This window comes from Amaranthus tricolor, chromosome 17 (genome assembly GCF_026212465.1).
Source record: "Amaranthus tricolor cultivar Red isolate AtriRed21 chromosome 17, ASM2621246v1, whole genome shotgun sequence".
Taxonomy (NCBI): Eukaryota; Viridiplantae; Streptophyta; class Magnoliopsida; order Caryophyllales; family Amaranthaceae; genus Amaranthus; species Amaranthus tricolor.
Genome location: NC_080063.1, coordinates 5,667,915 through 5,686,485, shown reverse-complemented (window position 1 = coordinate 5,686,485; position 18,571 = coordinate 5,667,915). Strand labels below are relative to the sequence as shown.

The window sequence follows — 18,571 nt, the reverse complement described above, 5'->3', positions numbered from 1 at the left end:
GTAGATGACAAATCCCAATACACTTGGCTTAGGTTGCTTAAGTCAAAGGATGAGGCCTTCAAAGCTTTTAAGCAATGGAAAGCTTTGGTGGAGAATCGACAGGGTAGGAAGATCAAGAAGCTACGAACAGACAATGGGCTAAAGTTTTGCAAAGAGGAGTTTAATCAATTATGTGCAGATGAGGGTATTGGTCGGCATCATACCGTCACGATGACACCACAGCAGAACGGTGTTGCAGATCGGGTTAATCAGACACTGCTTAAGAGAGTTCGATGCATGCTCTCTAATGCAAGGCTTGGGAGGAGGTATTGAAATGAAGCTGTGATGACAGCTTGTTATATCATCAATAGGGGTCCTCATTCGGGAATTGACTTCAAAATCCCGTTTGAAATCTAGAGTGGTAAGTTGCCTAGTTTCTTTAGTTTGAAGATCTTTGGTTGTGTTGCTTATTATCATGTTAGTGAGGGTAAGCTGGATCCACAAGTCAAGACGGGGTGTTTTGTTGGGTACGGTGATGGTGTGAAGGGGTTTAGGATCTATTCGCCTTCGGAGGGTCGGGTCATTCTTAGTAGGGATGTCACATTTGATGAGAGCACCATGTATTCCAAGAAGCGCTCGAAGTCTTCTGATTTGGGGAAGGAAAGAGAGAACATACTACAGACAGATGGAGTGCTTGAGGTACACCAGTCATCCATTGCTGATTTACCTCGAGTGCAATTTATTAATGATGATGCTGAGGTTCCAGTGCCGAGTACTCCTGAACCTGAGGTTGTTCCATCTTTTCCTAACTCTGGGGAGGAGGTGGAGCAGTCTAATCAGGGATCATCTAGTCAATCTGACACCATTCTTGAGAGACCTAGACGAGTTATCAAGAAGCCTGTTAGGTTGATTGAAGAGATGAAAGGAAGGAATTGCTTTGTTGAGAATTTGGCTGGTTATGCATTGAGTGTAGCTGATGATGTAGAGTCATATGAACCTGCCACGTATAAACAAGCAATTAGTTGTAGTGAGTCTGCGCAATGGCTTGCTACAATGGGTGAAGAGATGCAATCTCTTTACAAGAACAGAATGTGGGAACTTGTGAAGGTACCAGAGGGGAGAAAACTTGTAGGGTGTAAGTGAATCTTTAAGAAGAAAGAAGGGTCATCTGAATCTGAGAAAGTTTGTTTTTTAGGCTAGGCTAGTTGCAAAGGGGTTCAGTCATGTAGAAGGGGTTGACTTTATGGAGATATTATCACCGGTGGTTTGACATACTTCTATTCGTGTGCTATTGTCAATTGTAGCACATTATGACCTTGAGCTGGAGCAGCTGGATGTTAAGACGACTTTCCTTCATGGCGATTTGGAGGAGGAGATTTTGATGAAGCAGCCCGAGGGATTCAAGATTCTAGGGAAAGAGCACTATGCATGCAGATTGCTAAAGTCGTTGTATGGACTTAAGCAATCCCCTCGGCAGTGGTACAAGAGGTTTGATTCTTTTATGGTTTCGCATGGTTTTGATAGGAATTCGTATGATTGCTGTGTGTATCATAGTAAGCTGGATGACGGTTCCATAATTTATTTGTTATTATATGTTGATGACATGCTTGTTGCCACAAAGAATAAAACGGACAATGCTAGACTTAAAGAGTTGCTTAACTCAGAATTTGACATGAAAGATTTGGGTCCAACTAAGAAGATTTTGGGTATGGAGATCTATAGGGATCAGGCTAGAGGTAAGCTTTTCTTGACTCAAAAAAGTTACCTCGAAAGGATTTTGTCTCGTTTGGGATGGAGAAATCGAAGCCTATAAGTACACCAACATCTGTGAACTGCAAATTGTCTTTGTCTATGTCACCTCAAACTGAGAAACATATATGTCTAGAGTTCCTTATGCCAACGCTGTTGGCTGTTTGATGTATGCTATGGTCTGCACTAGGCCGGATATTGCGAACGCTGTCAGTGTTGTGAGTAGGTTCATGGCTCGACCTGGGAGAGAACACTGGCAGGGGGTGAAAAGGATTTTTCGCTATTTGAGAGGAACAAATGATATTGGTCTTGTGTATGGAAATGGTAAGGAGTTTTTGGTAAATGGATATAGTGATTCTCATTATGCAGCTGATGTGGATACCAGGAGGTCGGTGACCGGATATGTGTTTACTTTGGGTGGTTCTGTGGTGAGTTGGAAGTCTACATTGCAGTCTTCAGTTATGTTGTCTACTACTGAAGTTGAGTACATGGCTTTAACTTCTGCAGCTAAGGAGTCTATATGGCTCAAAGGCCTTGTAGGTGAACTGGGTATCGCACAGGATTTTGCTACTGTGTATTGTGATAATCTAAGTGCCATTTGCTTAGCTAAAGACCAAGTACACCATGATCGGACCAAGCACATTAACGTCAGGTATCATTTCTTGCGTACTGACAAGAGGGTAAAGGTAAAGAAGATCGGAACCGCTGACAACCCAGCTGATTTCTTTACTAAGTCTGTTCCATTTAGTAAGTTTAAACATTGCTTGGACTTACAAAATATTGATTATTATGTGATGTAGTAGGCCCTTAGGGGCGTTGTTGGAGAGCTCCTGTTGCAGGCATGTTGGCCTTAAGGTGGAGCTTTCCCAGGGCTTGTGATGCAGGTGGAGCGTTATGAGTTGTTGTACTTGGTGACAAGTATGTGATAGGTCTTGGTTGAAGACCTGTCGGGATGAGACTTGGTTGAGGACTTATCGGGATGTACGGTTTATGCATGAGCTTTACATCGGGTTTTGGCTTGAGATATGTTCACTATGTGTTGATGAGGTCGTTTGCTGAATACGAGTTTTCGTCAAGGTGGAGATTGTTGCTAAGTAATGACTCAAACTAGCAAAACAAGAAGAAGATGAAGTTTGGGACAGAATGAACTCCGCAGGGCGCGGAGACTGTTCTGCTCCTGCTTCGCGGCTCGCGTAATTTTACGCGCGTCACGCAATTGAAGTTTCTTTTCATGGGAACCGTCTTTTGGGACGGTTATCCTTATTTGTGGTCAGTTATTTGTGGTTACTTAGTCCCTAAAACCGTCTTTCAAGTCATTTTATTATAAATACACCTCCTTGTTAGCCTAGGGTTGTAGGATTCACAAACTGAAAGAGAGATCACAAGAGAGCCATTGTAATTTGTGAGCATGATTGTAATTCATCTTGTATTCTTTGCGATCATAGTGAAATTGTTTGTTCTCGGTGCCGGTGGACGTAGCTATCACGTTGATAGTGAACCACGTTAATTTCTTGTGTCATTTTCTTGTTGTTTGCATTGAATTTCTTGTTGTTTCATTGTTGTTCATCGACTTTGCTTCCGCTGTCGCACAACAGAAAATATGTGTAAGAAATGGTAATTGAAGCTCTTAAGCGGATTCCTAACCTCAATGGTTTGTTCTTTTCCTAATTAAATTTTTCTAGAAAGTTCATGAGTTATTTAGAGACTTGTTACTTCTTTTGGGACTATATTCTAACTTTGTCTTTTGCTGTTGACATGTCCATTCAGATGAAAAGGGTATTGATCGGGTATCAAACAAAGCTCTACACATGGAATTATGATGACTAACTAAGCTATAGGGAGAACTCACTATTTTATTCCTTAATCAGATTCGAGAATCATTGGATGTTATGGGAGACAACATCACAACTTTCAGCTTGCCAAAAGTATGTGTTCTATACAACATCACAACTTTTATTCCTTAATTAGTTGCCATTGTCGATCAATATCAGTATTAACATAAATACATTGTACACAAAAAACTTTTAAATGCGTTTTGTGTTTTTGTGAAGTGTTTGTACACAAAAATCTTTTAATGAAGAAATGAACGGCTCAGATTTTGATGATGAACATTGAAGTTTTTGTCGTCGGTTGCTAATGGTAGTAGGTTCCAGAAAGTTTTTGACATTGTTGATTGTTCTAATGGAATTTGCGAGCATGATCTTATTAGGTAGTTTTTTTTTTAGAATTATGAAATTGTGTTATCTGGTTGAGTGTTTATGTTTTGTTTTAATCCATTCATCATGATATACTAGGAAATGATCAATCAAATAATCTTTGTTAGATTGATAAAAGTAGTTTTGTTTTGTTATTCGTGTGAATTGTGAATATGTAGCATGATCCCGAAGGTCTATTTCTAATTTCACTACTGATTTTCTTTTTTACCAAAATTTTCATTTTTTCGATTTCCTTGTCGAAGCTGCCAAACAGATTTGATTGCTTCATCTCTAATGTAAGTTGAATTAATCAGAATTTGAGGGACGCAATTGATGATGATGGTAAAGTTGAACAATTAGATGTTAATGGAACAACCTGATTATCATCATCTTCAACATGAATGGAATCATCTCTTTCTTCCTCATCATCATCATCATCTTCTTCCTCCTCTTGATCATCATCCTCATCCTCATCCTCGTCATAACTATCATGACCATCATCACGACCATGACCATGATCATGGTCATGATCATGATGTTGAGGCATGATCATGAGATAAGTAGATTGAGAAGAAGCACAAGCAAGATAAAAAGATAAAGAAGGAGGTAAAGTGGGACCAGATGCAGTCCAAGGAGTAGGATTTTGACAAAGAAGAGTTCGAATATGTTCGAATATGTTTTATAATATATTTATTTAAAGTGGGACCGGTGGCAATTCATTCAGATTGCACAACAGCTTTGGGAAGAGCTTATAGTCAAGTGTATAATGGTAAGTCGAGACACATTGCTCTTAGACACAGTCTAGTGCAAGATCTTATCATTCATGGGGTCATAACTCTTGACTATGTGAACACCAAGTTCAATTTGGCTGAATTTTTCACTAAAGCCATGAGAAAGGTTTCAATTGAACAAGCGTCAATTGAGATCGGTTTATGTCAATAAAGTTTAAAGGAAAGTCCTAATTCACACACAAGTAGCATTGTGTCTTGAATTCAATGTGGTAAAGTCCTTTAAAGTCTTTGAAAGCAACAAGGATGAATGACCCATAGTTGCTTTAGACCGTGATGACAAGGTAGTCGCTTAAGTTCTCAAGGTCAAGGGTTGAAGAGCTCTTGGTGGTATCCTATCACGAGGATATGTTTTACGTAGTGAGAACCTACCTATATAAGTTTGAAGTTTTGGCCGCTTCAAGTAGTCAAGATTAGCATATCCGACCATGATAAACTTATGAATAGATATGGACACGACCCTATATAATGTGTCAAGGTAAATGACAATGTGTTATTGGTTGTGTGTGTATTTAACCTTCAAGTGGTTGGATGGGCTAGTTGATTCAATCCGTAGGGACATCATTCTAGTTCGATCGCTTGGGAAGTGTTTTATACTAGGCGTTAATTCAATCCGTAGGGACATTAGCGTTGATGCATGAAACGAAATTATATACTTAATGTGTAAAGGAAGAAGGAGGTTTCTTATACTCTAAATGGGGGAGGATTGTTGAACATTTAGAGTATATAGACCTAGATTTGTATATACTACATACTTAGTATAGTAGTGAGACTAAATAAATATATTATAAGTCCAAATTAAATGCCTCAAAGAATTTGATGAATTATTACTTTGATTCATAAGTTTTGTTTGTTGAAACATTACTTTGTTTCATAAGCTTTGCTTGGTGAAACATTACTTTGTTTCATAAGCTTTGCTTGGTGAAACATTACATTGTTTCATAAGCTTTGCTTGGTGAAAAAGCTTTGTTTGGTGAAACACTTTTGTTTCAAAATGAGGTATTGTTTGATGTATAGCTCTATAAATAGAGGTGGCATGCCAAGGGACATTCGATCCCAATTTCATATAATTTATGATTTCTCTCTTAAGAATACTCATTCTTGTTCTTCCTTTCATGAAATAATATTGAGAGAGTAATTAACTTTTAATATCATCAAAGTTCATAATTCACTACAACACTTGTATTTACTATTACAATTTCCTTGTGCTAGGATTTTGTTGTGTAGATTGTATCTCATTGTGAATTTCATTTATCATCCCAAGCACCTTTGTGGGAGAAATATCACAATAGGAAAGTGTATGAACGCCTTCTACTCATATCAAGTTTTCGAGCGACTTCTTTGATTGTCGCAACCTTATCTTCATGGTGTCCATTTGGTGATTTACAAAGCAAGGAGTTTCATTGCCATCTACACAAGGGAAATACAAATCGGTTTGTTTATTTGTGTTTGCATTATATTTCCAACAATCTATTGTGATAATTTTTCAAAGATGTGAAGCGCTAAGGATCTAGTTAAAGTTTTTCATCAAGTTGGACAATTATTTCGGCATGAAGTTCTGATGATGGCAAATGAAATATTTATTTTCATGGGTATCTTTAGTAAGAAGTATCATGGAAAACAAGTAAGTTTTTCTTGAGATTTAATAATCATAAATTATATTTGATATTTTGTGTTTAAATTTGTGAAAAAGTTTTTACATACATTTAAATCTTCTTTTGGATGATCATATACATGTGTTCAAATTTTACAAAGATATGATCTAGAGAAGTGGGTATGTGTTATTTTGATGATAAAAATTTATGATGGAAATCATAAAGTGTTATTTTTCTTAATAATTAATTAAGAAAAGAGAATAGAAATCTATTCATATGATCATCATGGTTAAAAGGCAATTTTTTATTTTTTGTTTTGTAGTATGAAATAAAAGTACTACAATGTCAGGATTTATATATTATATATAAATTAAAATTGCCAAGTATACATTAAGTATGTGTTTTATCGGATATTGATTGATTAAAGTATGATTATGTTCTATACTTGATGGAATTATTTCTTCATGAGACATGTTTAAAGAAAGTGATTAATTTTGTTTTATCATGTTGATAATTGATGTATGTTGTGTAGCATCAAAACCAAAGGTATGATAATATTGTTTAGCATACTTTCGATTAATCTCAGTTTGTAGATTTGTAATTGTTTTATTTTATTGTTCTAATTATGAAATAAAGTATCAATTCTATTGATGTAACCATTTTTGTGATTAGTTATGGTAGTTATTTGTGAATAACTACTTATAAGTAAATGATAAATTTATTGACTTTTGTCAAGTATCTCATGATGAGATAAAATTTAAGTGACATATTTTTTTTTATTACCCAAGTTCTTTATAGAAAATAAAAGGGGTAATGATTTATATTGAAATACTCAAATGAGTTATGTAATTACCCAAGTCAATGTAGTTATATTATAACTAAGATTAAGGGGTAGAATTTATATGTCATGTAGATATACATGTTTATGTATATGGAGCATATTAAATTTAAATTTAATATGGTCGGACCATTATTTATAATAATTAAGATTAAATTATTATGTACAATTTCAACAATGTTGAAATTATAATTAAATGGTTGTTACATATCATTGCTTATGAATATAGTTGTGAAATAAATGTTACTCTATATAAAAGAATAAATTAATTTGCATAGATTTTGCAAATTATGCTTTATGGTGATTAAAATTCCATGATGTTTATAAACCAAATTATTATTACTAGTTTGTAATAATATTTTTAGTATTTTATTTGATCCATATAAGTAAATAGATGGTGTATAATTTATTCATGAATTATATGTGACAAGTTGATTTATTTTATTAACTATAAAGTGATTATTATTTATAATTATCTACTTATAAAGTTGTGTCCTATAGAACATGTGAATTATCAAGTGGTATGATAATGTATTTTATGCCTTAAGCATAAAATGTATATTATGGCAAATAAATTCCATAATATCTAAAAATTATTTATTATTACTAGTTTGTAATAATGTAAGAAATTTTCTCAAGTTATATATAATTGTGTGTATGAAATTCAATTTTAAATTGAATCACAAAGAATTGATATTTCTATTTGTGATTGAATGTTTACAAATAGGGGAAGTAATTTTAAAATTCCAAGTGTAAACTAATAAAGATAATATTTTATCCATAAACATTTGTCTTAGTTTTAGACAAAAGAGATTAAATCATCTCTTGTTTGAGATGTTTAATAAAAAGTCATTTTCAAGAAAAAATGCGCACTAAGAAATTTGATGAATATTTTTGTCAAAGGTACTAGAATGATATTACTTTTACTGTTCCATATTAATTAAAATGCGGAAAGTGACCCATTGAGTTCTAGTGATGAAATCTAGAAAATGAAGATTGATGAACTATTGATAAGTTCAAGGCCCGTTTAGTGACACAAAGCTTTAGACAAAAGTAGGGTATCGGTCACTTCGATACATATGCACTCGTTGCAAGGACAACCATCACAAGGTTGTTGGTAGCGTTGGCTACAATATATCATCTAGAGTTCCATCAAATGGATGTGAAAACCGCAATCTTAGACGGTGAGCTAGATGAGGAAGTTTACATGAAACAACCTGAAAAGTTTGTTTTGAAAGGACAAGAAAATAAGGTGTGTAAACTTGTTAAGTCACTATATGGACTTAAACAAGCACCAAAACAATGGCATCAAAAGTTTGATGAAACTATATTGTCCTTTGGATTTAAGTTGAATCAAGCGGATAAATGCGTTTATAGCAAATTTGATAACTATGGCAATGGAGTTATCATTTGCTTATACGTGAAAGACATGCTCATCTTTCGTACTAGTATAGTACATATCCAAGAGAGAAAGGATTTTGTTTTGTCTAAATCCTTCCAAATGAAGGATATAGGGGAGGCTGATGTGATCTTAGGTATAAAGATCAAAAGAGATGGTGGTCTTATTAAGCTTAGTCAATCTCATTACATTGATAAAGTGCTTAATAAGTTTACATTGCAAGATTCAACACCAATCTCAAGTCCCATGTAGCAAGGTATGAAATTTACCAAGCATACCGGAAAACCAATTTCTCAATTAGAGTATGCAAAGATTATTGGATCTTTGATGTATGCTATGACATGTACAAGGCCGGACATAGCATTTGCGGTTGGTAAATTGAGTAGATTTACTAGTAACCCGGGTCCCCAACATTGGTTGGCGATAAGGAGAGTATTACGATACTTGAAAGGAACCATAAATTATGGTATAACTTATAGTGGTGAACCTCCTATTTTGGAAGGTTATTCCGATGCTAGTTCGATTACTAATGAAGAGGATCATTCTTCAACTAGTGGTTGGGTATTTGTTTATGGGGGAGGTGCCATTTCATGGGCTTCCAAGAAACAAATGGTAATAGCAAATTCCACTATGTCTGCGAAATTCATTGCACTTGCCTCGGCGGCAAATGAAGCGGAGTGGTTAAGGAATCTCATGTTTGAGATACCTTTGTTTCCAAAGCCAATTTCACCGGTGACAATTCATTCTGATTGCACAACGGCTTTGGGAAGAGCTTATAGTCAAGTGTATAATGGTAAGTCGAGACACATTGCTCTTAGACACAGTCTAGTGCAAGATCTTATCATTCATGGGGTCATAACTCTTGACTATGTGAACACCAAGTTCAATTTGGCTGATTTTTTCACTAAAGCCATGAGTAAGGTTTCAATTGAACAAGTGTTAATTGAGATTGGTTTATGTCAATAAAGTTTAAAGGAAAGTCCTAATTCACACACAAGTAGCATTGTGTCTTGAATTCAATGTGGTAAAGTCCTTTAAAGTCTTTGAAAGCAACAAGGATGAATGACCCATAGTTGCTTTAGACCGTGATGACAAGGTAGTCGCTTAAGTTCTCAAGGTCAAGGGTTGAAGAGCTCTTGGTGGTATCCTATCACGGGGATATGTTTTACGTAGTGAGAACCTACCTATATAAGTTTGAAGTTTTGGCCGCTTCAAGTAGTCAAGATTGGCATATCCGACTATGATAAACTTATGAATAGATATGGACACGGCCCTATATAATGTGTCAAGGTAAATGACAATGTGTTATTGGTTTTGTGTGTATTTAACCTTCAAGTGGTTGGATGGGCTAGTTGATTCAATCCGTAGGGACATCATTCTAGTTCGATCGCTTGTGAAGTGTTTTATACTAGGCGTCAATTCAATCCGTAGGGACATTAGCGTTGATGCATGAATCGGAATTATATACTTAATGTGTAAAGCAAGAAGGAGGTTTCTTATACTCTAAATGGGGGAGGATTGTTGAACATTTATAGTATATAAACCTAGATTTGAATATACTACATACTTAGTATAGTAGTGAGACTAAATAAATATATTATAAGTCCAAATTAAATGCCTCAAAGAATTTGATGAATTATTACTTTGATTCATAAGTTTTGTTTGGTGAAATATTACTTTGTTTCATAAGCTTTGCTTGGTGAAACATTACATTGTTTTATAAGCTTTGCTTGGTGAAAAAGCTTTGTTTGGTGAAACACTTTTGTTTCAAAATGAGGTATTGTTTGATGCATAGCTCTATAAATAGAGGTTGCATGCCATGGGACATTCCATCCCAATTTCATATAATTTATGATTTCTCTCTTAAGAATACTCTTATTCTTGTTCTTCCTTTCATGAGATAATATTGAGAGAGTAATTAACTCTTAATATCATCAAAGTTCATAATTCACTACAACACTTGTATTTACTATTGCAATTTCCTTGTGCTAGGATTTTGTTGTATAGATTGTATCTCATTGTGAATTTCATTTATCATCACAATAGGAAAGTGTATGAACGCCTTCTACTCATATCAAGTTTCTGAGCGACTTCTTTGATTGTCGCAACCTTATCTTCATGGTGTCCATTTGGTGATTTACAAAGCAAGGAGTTCCATTGCCATCCACACAAGGGAAATACAAATCGGTTTGTTTATTTGTGTTTGCATTATATTTCCAATATGAACTCTGCCATCACAGTGCCAACATAAGCTTGCTCTATCTGATTCACAATACGTTGTGGCAGGTAAACCACATAACTCACAACCTTTCTTCATGTTCATTTTTTTTGTTTACTTTTGACAGAATTTTTTGAGATTTAAGCAGTGAGAAGTATTAGAGAATTAATCTAGAAAATTCTTAAGATAACTAGAAAAAATATGTATACAAAATTTCTATGTAAAATATCTAAGCTAGAAACATCTAGGATATATATCTAGAATATTGTATAAAAAAATCTAGTTAAGAATATCTTAGGAAAAATCTAGATTAATAATTCTTCAAGAATAGACTACCTAACTAGAAAAATAGCTAACATAACCTACTATAAATAGGAGCATATACTTGCATGTAACAACTTAAGCATTATAATAAATCCATTGCATCATTACTGACTCCATTTTCCACAATATAAATTCATCAATTACAATTCCACTACAAATCCACCACATACCTACTCTTCAAATTTCTAACAAGAAGATTATTAATTTGGGAATGATGTAGAAATAGAAATATTTATATAAATTGGGCTAAAAAAAAAATTCTCAACTTGCCTGATTTAGGGTTTTTTTTTTTATAAGAATTAAGGGTGTGTTTTGGATTGGTCTTAAATTCCTTGTATTTGGAGTGTTTGGTAGGGCCTAATTCCAAAATAAGGTGTGTGATGTTTGGTGTAGATGTTATAAACGTGTGGTTTTTTTTGATGATGTAGGTGTTAATTGTGTTGGACTAATGGTTTTCCAAGAACATACAAGAACTTGGTTACATATGGTCTTTTTTCATAGAATTTAGAAGTATATTGGTGGTTTTCTATTTTAGTTAAGTTTAGTCTTAATTAAAAATTACTAGTTTAGTGGTTGAAGATTTTTTTAATTGTGAAAGAATTTAATTTCTAACACATTTTTTCTGTGGGCACTTGTTTTAAGTTGTTAATTTCGTTTTTGTTTTGAGTAATTTTGCATTGAAGTTTGTTTTGAGTATTTTGATTTTTTATATGATTATAATTTATAATGATGTATTGTTGCAATTTGGGGTTTAAAAAGAGGGTGAAGAAAATCGAAGATGCCTGATCACATGAGTAGAAAAGGGTATGAAATCTTTAGATTTACCAATTAAGATATATAAAATCAAAATGAATGGAGATTGCTAATCCATGAAAATGAATCACGTGAGTGGAAAAGGGTATGAAAGATTTCGATTTATCGGTTAAGATGTAGAACATCAAAATATTGATTTATTTGTTTATGTAGCGGACCTCAATCTTTTGGGATTAAGACTTTGTCAATGTTGTTGAACTGTAGATTTGTATATAGATAACGCCAGAATCTAGATGAAGCATTATCTTTGTCACTGACGATATCTCATGTAAATTCGTTTTAGTTAATGTGGTGCATGACCCCTTATTATTAGGATTAAGACCTAGGCATTGTTGATGACATCCTGAAAATAGCTTAAACTTTGTACAAACCCGTAACTCTAAAAGGAGATGCTGGGGTCCGGGGATGTAAATGTTATGTCTGATTCAAGACATTGCCTTTTTTTCTCTGTTTAATTCCTAAATTCTTGTCCACAATGTTATAACCGGCCATGTTAATTGTTGGAAAATGTTCTTTTCTTCTCTTCACATAGGCTCAGAAAAGAATATTACGGTTGAGGAAATATAATGGTCGCATTCATTTCGTCCCTGCATATGGTTATGAATATTACACAGAGAAGATAAGCCAAGAAGTATCATCAATTCAAGATGTGCCATTTTCCAGTTTGAATATTAAATAGACTGATGGTCAAGCCGACAGTCATGAAGGGCCTGACATTGAACTGGAAAACATGAACTGGAAGACCATAGAAGGACCTTTTGTTCAGTTTGGATTCATAACGTACGTTGGGGTAGTGAAAATGCATTGGCAGCTCCAAATGCCTAGGTTGGTTTTCTTACATATAAGCTAAGTCAATCATGTTGTTACTTTGTGCTGCCATGTTGAGCTCATCATAGAAATCATGGCCATCATACTACACAAGTATAATGTTTCCTTTGATTAATTCGTTAAATAACATGAAACTTGTGAAACGGAATAATAAAACAGGGAATTAGGGTTTTGAATACCTTTTTGTATTAATTATGAATAATGGCTAAGCCAGAATATATACAGAAGCTAGGAGACTAAGAATGGTAACAAAATAAATGACAAAATAAATACAGAATAAAGAATATCTCTAAATATGTTAACTTGCATAGTGTCTGTTCGAACACCTCAGAACTAACAGCCTTTGTAAGAATATCAGCAAGTTGGTCCTTTGATCTGATAAAAGGAAGGCTGATAATGTTATTCTCCAATTTCTCCTTAATAAAATGTCTGTCAATCTCCACATGTTTGGTTCTATCATGCTGAACTGGATTCTCGGAGATGCTAATAGCAGCTTTGTTATCGCAAAAAATTCTGCAAGTTCGTCTTCTCGGAAAGTCTAACTCACTTAGGAGCTTCTTTAACCACATTACTTCAGTTATTCCTTTTGTAATGCCCCGGAATTCTGCTTCTACACTTGAAAGAGCAACTAATTTCTGTTTCTTACTCTTCCATGTAACTAGATTGCCTCCAATAAGAGTAAAGTATCCAGATGTAGACCTCCTATCATCCCTGTCTCCTGCCCAATCAGCATCTGTGTAGGCAATAAGATCTAAGTGCCCATTCTTCTTATAAAATATCCCTCTGCCACTGGTACCTTTAAGATACCTTAGAATCCTCATAACAGCTGCCATATGGTGAGTTTGGGGTTGGTGCATAAATCTGCTTACAACACTAACTGCATATGCAATATCTGGTCTCGTGTGAGCAAGATAAATAAGTTTCCCGACCAACCTTTGGTATTGTCCCCTATCTGCAAGTTTCTCTCCTTCGATCATCTGTAACCTGTGATGAGTAACAATAGGAGTCTCTGCTTGTTTACAATCAATCATACCAGTCTCTGTAAGTAAATCCAAAATATATTTCCGTTGGTTTATAAAGATACCTCCTTTTGACCTCAGAACCTCAATACCAAGGAAATATTTTAGCTGCCCCAAATCTTTCATTTTGAATTCTCTAAAAAGTTGCTTCTTCAAAGTATCAATCTCATGTTTGTCATTTCCAGTAATAATCATATCATCTACATAAATGATTAGACATGTGATCTTTCCTTGTCGCCGTTTGAGAAACAAAGTGTGATCTGAGTTACTTTGTTTGTACCCAAACTTTCTCATGGCTGCTGTGAACCTTCCAATACACGCCCTAGGAGACTGCTTCAACCCATAGAGAGCCTTTTTTAGCTTACACCTTTCTCCTGGCTTATAATCACTTGAGAACCCTAGAGGAGCTTTCATGTATACTTCTTCCTCTATTTTCCCATGGAGAAATGCATTCTTCACATCGAATTGATGCAAGGGCCAATCCTTATTTGCAGCAACAGAAAAAAGGACACGGATAGTATTAAGTTTTGCAACCGGAGAGAAGGTTTCTGAGTAATCAACTCCATAAGTTTGTGTGTACCCTTGAGCTACTAATCTGGCTTTAAACCTTTCAATCGTACCATCTGCTTGATACTTTATAGTGTACACCCATCTGCAACCTACCGTTCTCTTTCCTTCTGGTAGTTCACATTTTTTCCAAGTTTCATTCTTGTTCAGGGCAGAAATTTCTTCTTCCATCTAGGATTCTGTAGGGCTTCTTCAATATTTCTTGGTATGTTATTGGAGTAAAGAGCAGCATTAAAGGCAATAGCTAAGAGAGAGAGATTGTCATTGTTTTCTTTAAGAGGATATTTCGATCTCTGTGCTTCGAACTCTGGATCATATCTTTTAGGAGGTATACCTCTCGTACTCCTAGGCGGCAACTCATACCTGTGTGGCAACTCCACATCTACAATATTGTTATCATAAATGCTTTCAACAATTTCAGGAACATCAGAATTTACCTCCTGTAACTCCTCCGGATGCTCAGTGGGTTGGACAGAATCAATCCGAAGATCAGTCTGAAGAGGAGATACTATGTTTTCAGTGACAACATCAGTGGTTTCACCTACTTGTTCTTTTGGTTCCTGATCAATAGTAACTGGATATAATAACCAGCTCAAGTCATCACTAGTATTCTCCCCTTTAGGACGAGGCTGGGTATAATAATAAGACTGTTCAAAGAAATCACAGTCCATGGTAGTATACATCCGATTATGTACTGGGTCATAACACCTGTATCCCTTCTGATGTATCCCATATCCCACAAATACACACTTAAGAGCCTGGGGTTCAAGTTTGGTTCGGGTGTGTGGAGGAAGATGAACATAAACCACACATTCAAAGACACGAGGTTGAAGAGAATGAGAGGGAGGTATAGGAACAAAAGAGGCTAGGGTTGCAAGGGGGGTTTAATAGTGGAGAGGTTTGGAGGGTAAACGGTTAGTAAGATAGGTGGCAGTGGCAACAGCTTCAGGCTAGAAAGAGGCAGGGGTATTAGACTCAAGGAGTATAGCCCGAGTAATATCGAGAAGAGTACGATTTTTACGCTCAGCCACTCCATTTTGTTGAGGAGTATATGGGCAAGAGGTTTGATGTATCATGCCACGATCAGAAAAAAAATGTTTCATAGAGGAGTTAACAAATTCTCCTCCATTATCAGAACGTATAATTTTTGGGGTGGCTTGAAATTGGGTATGAAGCATATTATAAAAAGTAACAAACACAGAAAAAACTTCAGATTTGTGTTTAAGAAAATAAACCCAGCTCATACGAGTGCAATCATCAACAAACAGAACATAATAAGAATCAGTACTAGTAGCAAAAACAGGGGCTGGCCCCCAAACATCCGAATGTATCAAAGAAAAAGGGGTACCAGTACGAGAAACACTCGGTAAGTAAGAATGTCTACAGCTCTTAGCCAAAACACAAGTTTCACAATCAAGAGTCAACATATTATTCTTAACTGAAGGAAACAAAAAATTTAAATAAGCTAGGGAAGGATGACCAAGACGTCGATGCCATAACCAGAAGAGTTGATCAGATGAACCACGAGCAAGCAAAGCTTGGCCTTTTGGAGTCGTCTCATCAACATAGTATAATCCTCCTCGTTCAGTTCCATGTCCAATGACGGTCCCGGTCTGAGCATCCTGCACAACACAACCAGTGGAAGTCATAAGAATAGTACAATTAAGTTCTCGAGTAAGCTGACTAACAGAAAGTAAATTATGTGATAAACTCGGGACCAATAAACAATTTTTTAAATGCATAGAGGGAGACACATGAACAGAACCGGCACTTTGAACTTGGACGCACTCTCCATTAGCAGTTTTAATAATGAATGGGTTTATGATGGGTAAAATCTTGTGGGTCGAAGGTCATGGTGTCGGTGGCTCCACAATCAAAAATCCAAGGTGAATTATTAATTATGGAGTTATGTGGTTTTGGGAAGTGTATTTGGGCTTGTGGAGTAAAGGTGGGCCGGTTTTTAAGGTTTAAAGAGGAAAAATTTTTGTTTTGATTTTTTTTTTTATAAATGAGCCGTGGGTTTGAGAAGGTGGGGTTATTAGGTTTAGGGTTTGTGTTTGTGTCACTATAAAAAGCCAAGAAAGGAAAGTTTTCACTCCCTCCCTCACTTATGGCCGGTTTTTCCTTCCTCTCTCTAAATCGTGGGTCTCTCTCTTCTTCCTCATTTCTAGTTCCTTTTTCATGAGTTTTTTCATGAGCATCCTCCATTATTTCCTCCCTATACAAACCTCCATGGTTGGGATCCTCTTCGCCGGTGACCTCTGCTGTACTGAGAAGGGCTTTGCCGCCGGCCCGGTGTACCGGTGCCTTGGTGGCAGCCTTTTTCTTTTGTAGATCTTCCCACCAATCCGGATAGCCTACGAGCTTGAAACAAGTGTCCTTGGTGTGTCTCGAACTACCACAGTAAGTACATTTTTAAGTTTGTTCTATCTTCTCGCCGGAGTGACGATTTTTCCGACCGGTGATGTGCGATGAGGTCACAACCAATTTCTGAGGGGTTATGCCCCAATGATGATGTGTGGACCATGATTCCACGCCTTGAAATCTCCCTTCGAACCGCCGCATAAGCCATGTCTAAAGTTGGAAGAGGCACTTGATTTATCAAATCTCGTCTCTCCTTATCAAGAGATTCATCTAGACCGGCCAAAAACTGGTACAATCTCTGAGTTTGAATGAATTTGTTGAAAATGGTAATGTCCTCATCACTTTTCATAGGATTCGGTTGCCTCCGATCTATTTCTTTCCAAATGGTATTTAGTTTACTAAAGTAAACCTCAATAGTATCATTATTCTGTTTTATTGCATTTGCCCTTGTACTGAGATCAAAAATTTGGAGCTCGTCTCTTCCACTGCCAAGAAGAGTTTCAATACCCTTCCATAAATCCCATGCTGTATTGTAATCTAAAAATTGATTAACTAAATCAGAATCAATATTTTGTGATAATCCATGAAAGAACTATCGGATCTCTTTATCTCCATTGTTTGTAACTTGGATCTGCAGGTGCAGGAGGGGCGGCAATGATGTGTTTGAGCCGTCCTCTGCTGTCTAAGGCTATGTGCATTAGCTTGCACCATTTTGTATAGTTGTGGTAGGTTAATTTTTCGGATACTTTTAGATCTGGTGTTGAATGTTCAGGTTCCGGTTCTGGTTCAGGTTTGTTGGTTTTGTTCATCTGTTGAAATAAGCGAAGTACATGCTCCATTTGTGCCATGGTTAAAGTTCGGTTTTCTGGAATTTCAGAATTAGCCATAAGTAAGGTAAGGTTTAGAATAACAAAGGTAAATGATGAAGCCAAAAAAAAAGTGTTCAACAGCCCTGGAATCACCTTTCGGCTCTGATACCATGAAACGGAATAATAAAACAGGAAATTAGGGTTTTGAATACCTTTTTGTATTAATTATGAATAATGGCTAAGCCAGAATATATATAGAAGTTAGGAGACTAAGGCCCTGTTCTCTTCGTCTGATCTGATCTGATCTGATCTGGTCTGATCTGGTCTGATTCAGTCTGATCTGATCTGAATCTTTTGGATCTTATCTGATCTGGTCTGATCTGATCTGGTCTGGTCTGATCTGATCTGATCTGGTCTGGTCTGATCTGATCTGATTTGATTTGGGTTCATTGAGTTTGTTATTAATAGTAGTAGTTAAATTATTATTATTATTATTATTATTATTATTATTATTATTGTTGTTGTTGTTGTTGTTTTTGTTGTTGTTGTTGTTGTTGTTGTTATTATTATTATTATTATTATTATTATGTCTTATTATTAATATTACATACTACATAGTTTCTCCATCTAATAAATCATGTACATTGAAATATTAATGTATTTATATAAAATAAGTAGAAGTTTGTTAGAATTCATGAAAAACATATTAAGCAAACTTGGAAGATCATATACATAACATGTGAAAAGGAGAAATTCTTACAGTTAGATAGATAAGAATAACGTGGCAGAACACACTAGCAAGTGGCAATGGCAAAGCCCACGATACTTGATTTTATATCAGTTGCTTTGTTTGTTTGATAATGTTTATGTAGTTATATGCAATGGCAAAGCCCAAGTATTTACTAATGGAACTTAAATGCAATAGGAAAAAATTAGATAGATATTAATGGCTAGAAGCTAGTGCAACAGGTAAAGGCCAAGTATTTACTATTAGATAGATATTAGGTAGTTGTTAAAGTCAACCTACATGACATATCAATTTTTCGTTGCATTTATTATTATTATTATTATTATTAATATTATTAT

The 18,571-nt window shown here is 35.5% G+C and overlaps 2 protein-coding genes across 2 annotated transcripts; one reads left to right on the top strand and one right to left on the bottom strand.

The window, feature by feature from the left end:
• Nucleotides 1-1,856: 1,856 nt before the first annotated feature.
• On the top strand, nucleotides 1,857-2,787 carry LOC130803673 (secreted RxLR effector protein 161-like). Its single transcript, XM_057667876.1, has 2 exons — nucleotides 1,857-2,461; nucleotides 2,658-2,787. The coding sequence occupies exons 1-2, from the start codon at nucleotides 1,857-1,859 to the stop codon at nucleotides 2,785-2,787; spliced, it is 735 nt and encodes a 244-aa protein (XP_057523859.1).
• A 12,475-nt stretch (nucleotides 2,788-15,262) lies between these two features.
• Nucleotides 15,263-17,524, bottom strand: LOC130803672 (uncharacterized). Its single transcript, XM_057667875.1, has 4 exons — nucleotides 17,302-17,524; nucleotides 16,772-17,213; nucleotides 16,389-16,707; nucleotides 15,263-15,934 (listed from the first exon to the last, which is right to left on the bottom strand). The coding sequence occupies exons 1-4, from the start codon at nucleotides 17,522-17,524 to the stop codon at nucleotides 15,263-15,265; spliced, it is 1,656 nt and encodes a 551-aa protein (XP_057523858.1).
• Between the last annotated feature and the right edge of the window lie 1,047 nt (nucleotides 17,525-18,571).

Excerpts from the sequence above, each read along its gene's own strand:
- LOC130803673 (XM_057667876.1), top strand. The coding sequence starts at position 1,857 with ATGTCTAGAGTTCCTTATGCCAACGCTGTTGGCTGTTTGATGTATGCT. Across the intron at positions 2,462-2,657 it reads CCAGCTGATTTCTTTACTAA|GTCTTGGTTGAAGACCTGTC; the intron begins GTCTGTTCCATT and ends AGTATGTGATAG.
- LOC130803672 (XM_057667875.1), bottom strand. The coding sequence starts at position 17,524 with ATGGCACAAATGGAGCATGTACTTCGCTTATTTCAACAGATGAACAAA. Across the intron at positions 17,214-17,301 it reads TCCTGCACCTGCAGATCCAA|ATTACAATACAGCATGGGAT; the intron begins GTTACAAACAAT and ends ATCAATTTTTAG. Across the intron at positions 16,708-16,771 it reads GACCTCATCGCACATCACCG|TTCGAGACACACCAAGGACA; the intron begins GTCGGAAAAATC and ends TTACTGTGGTAG.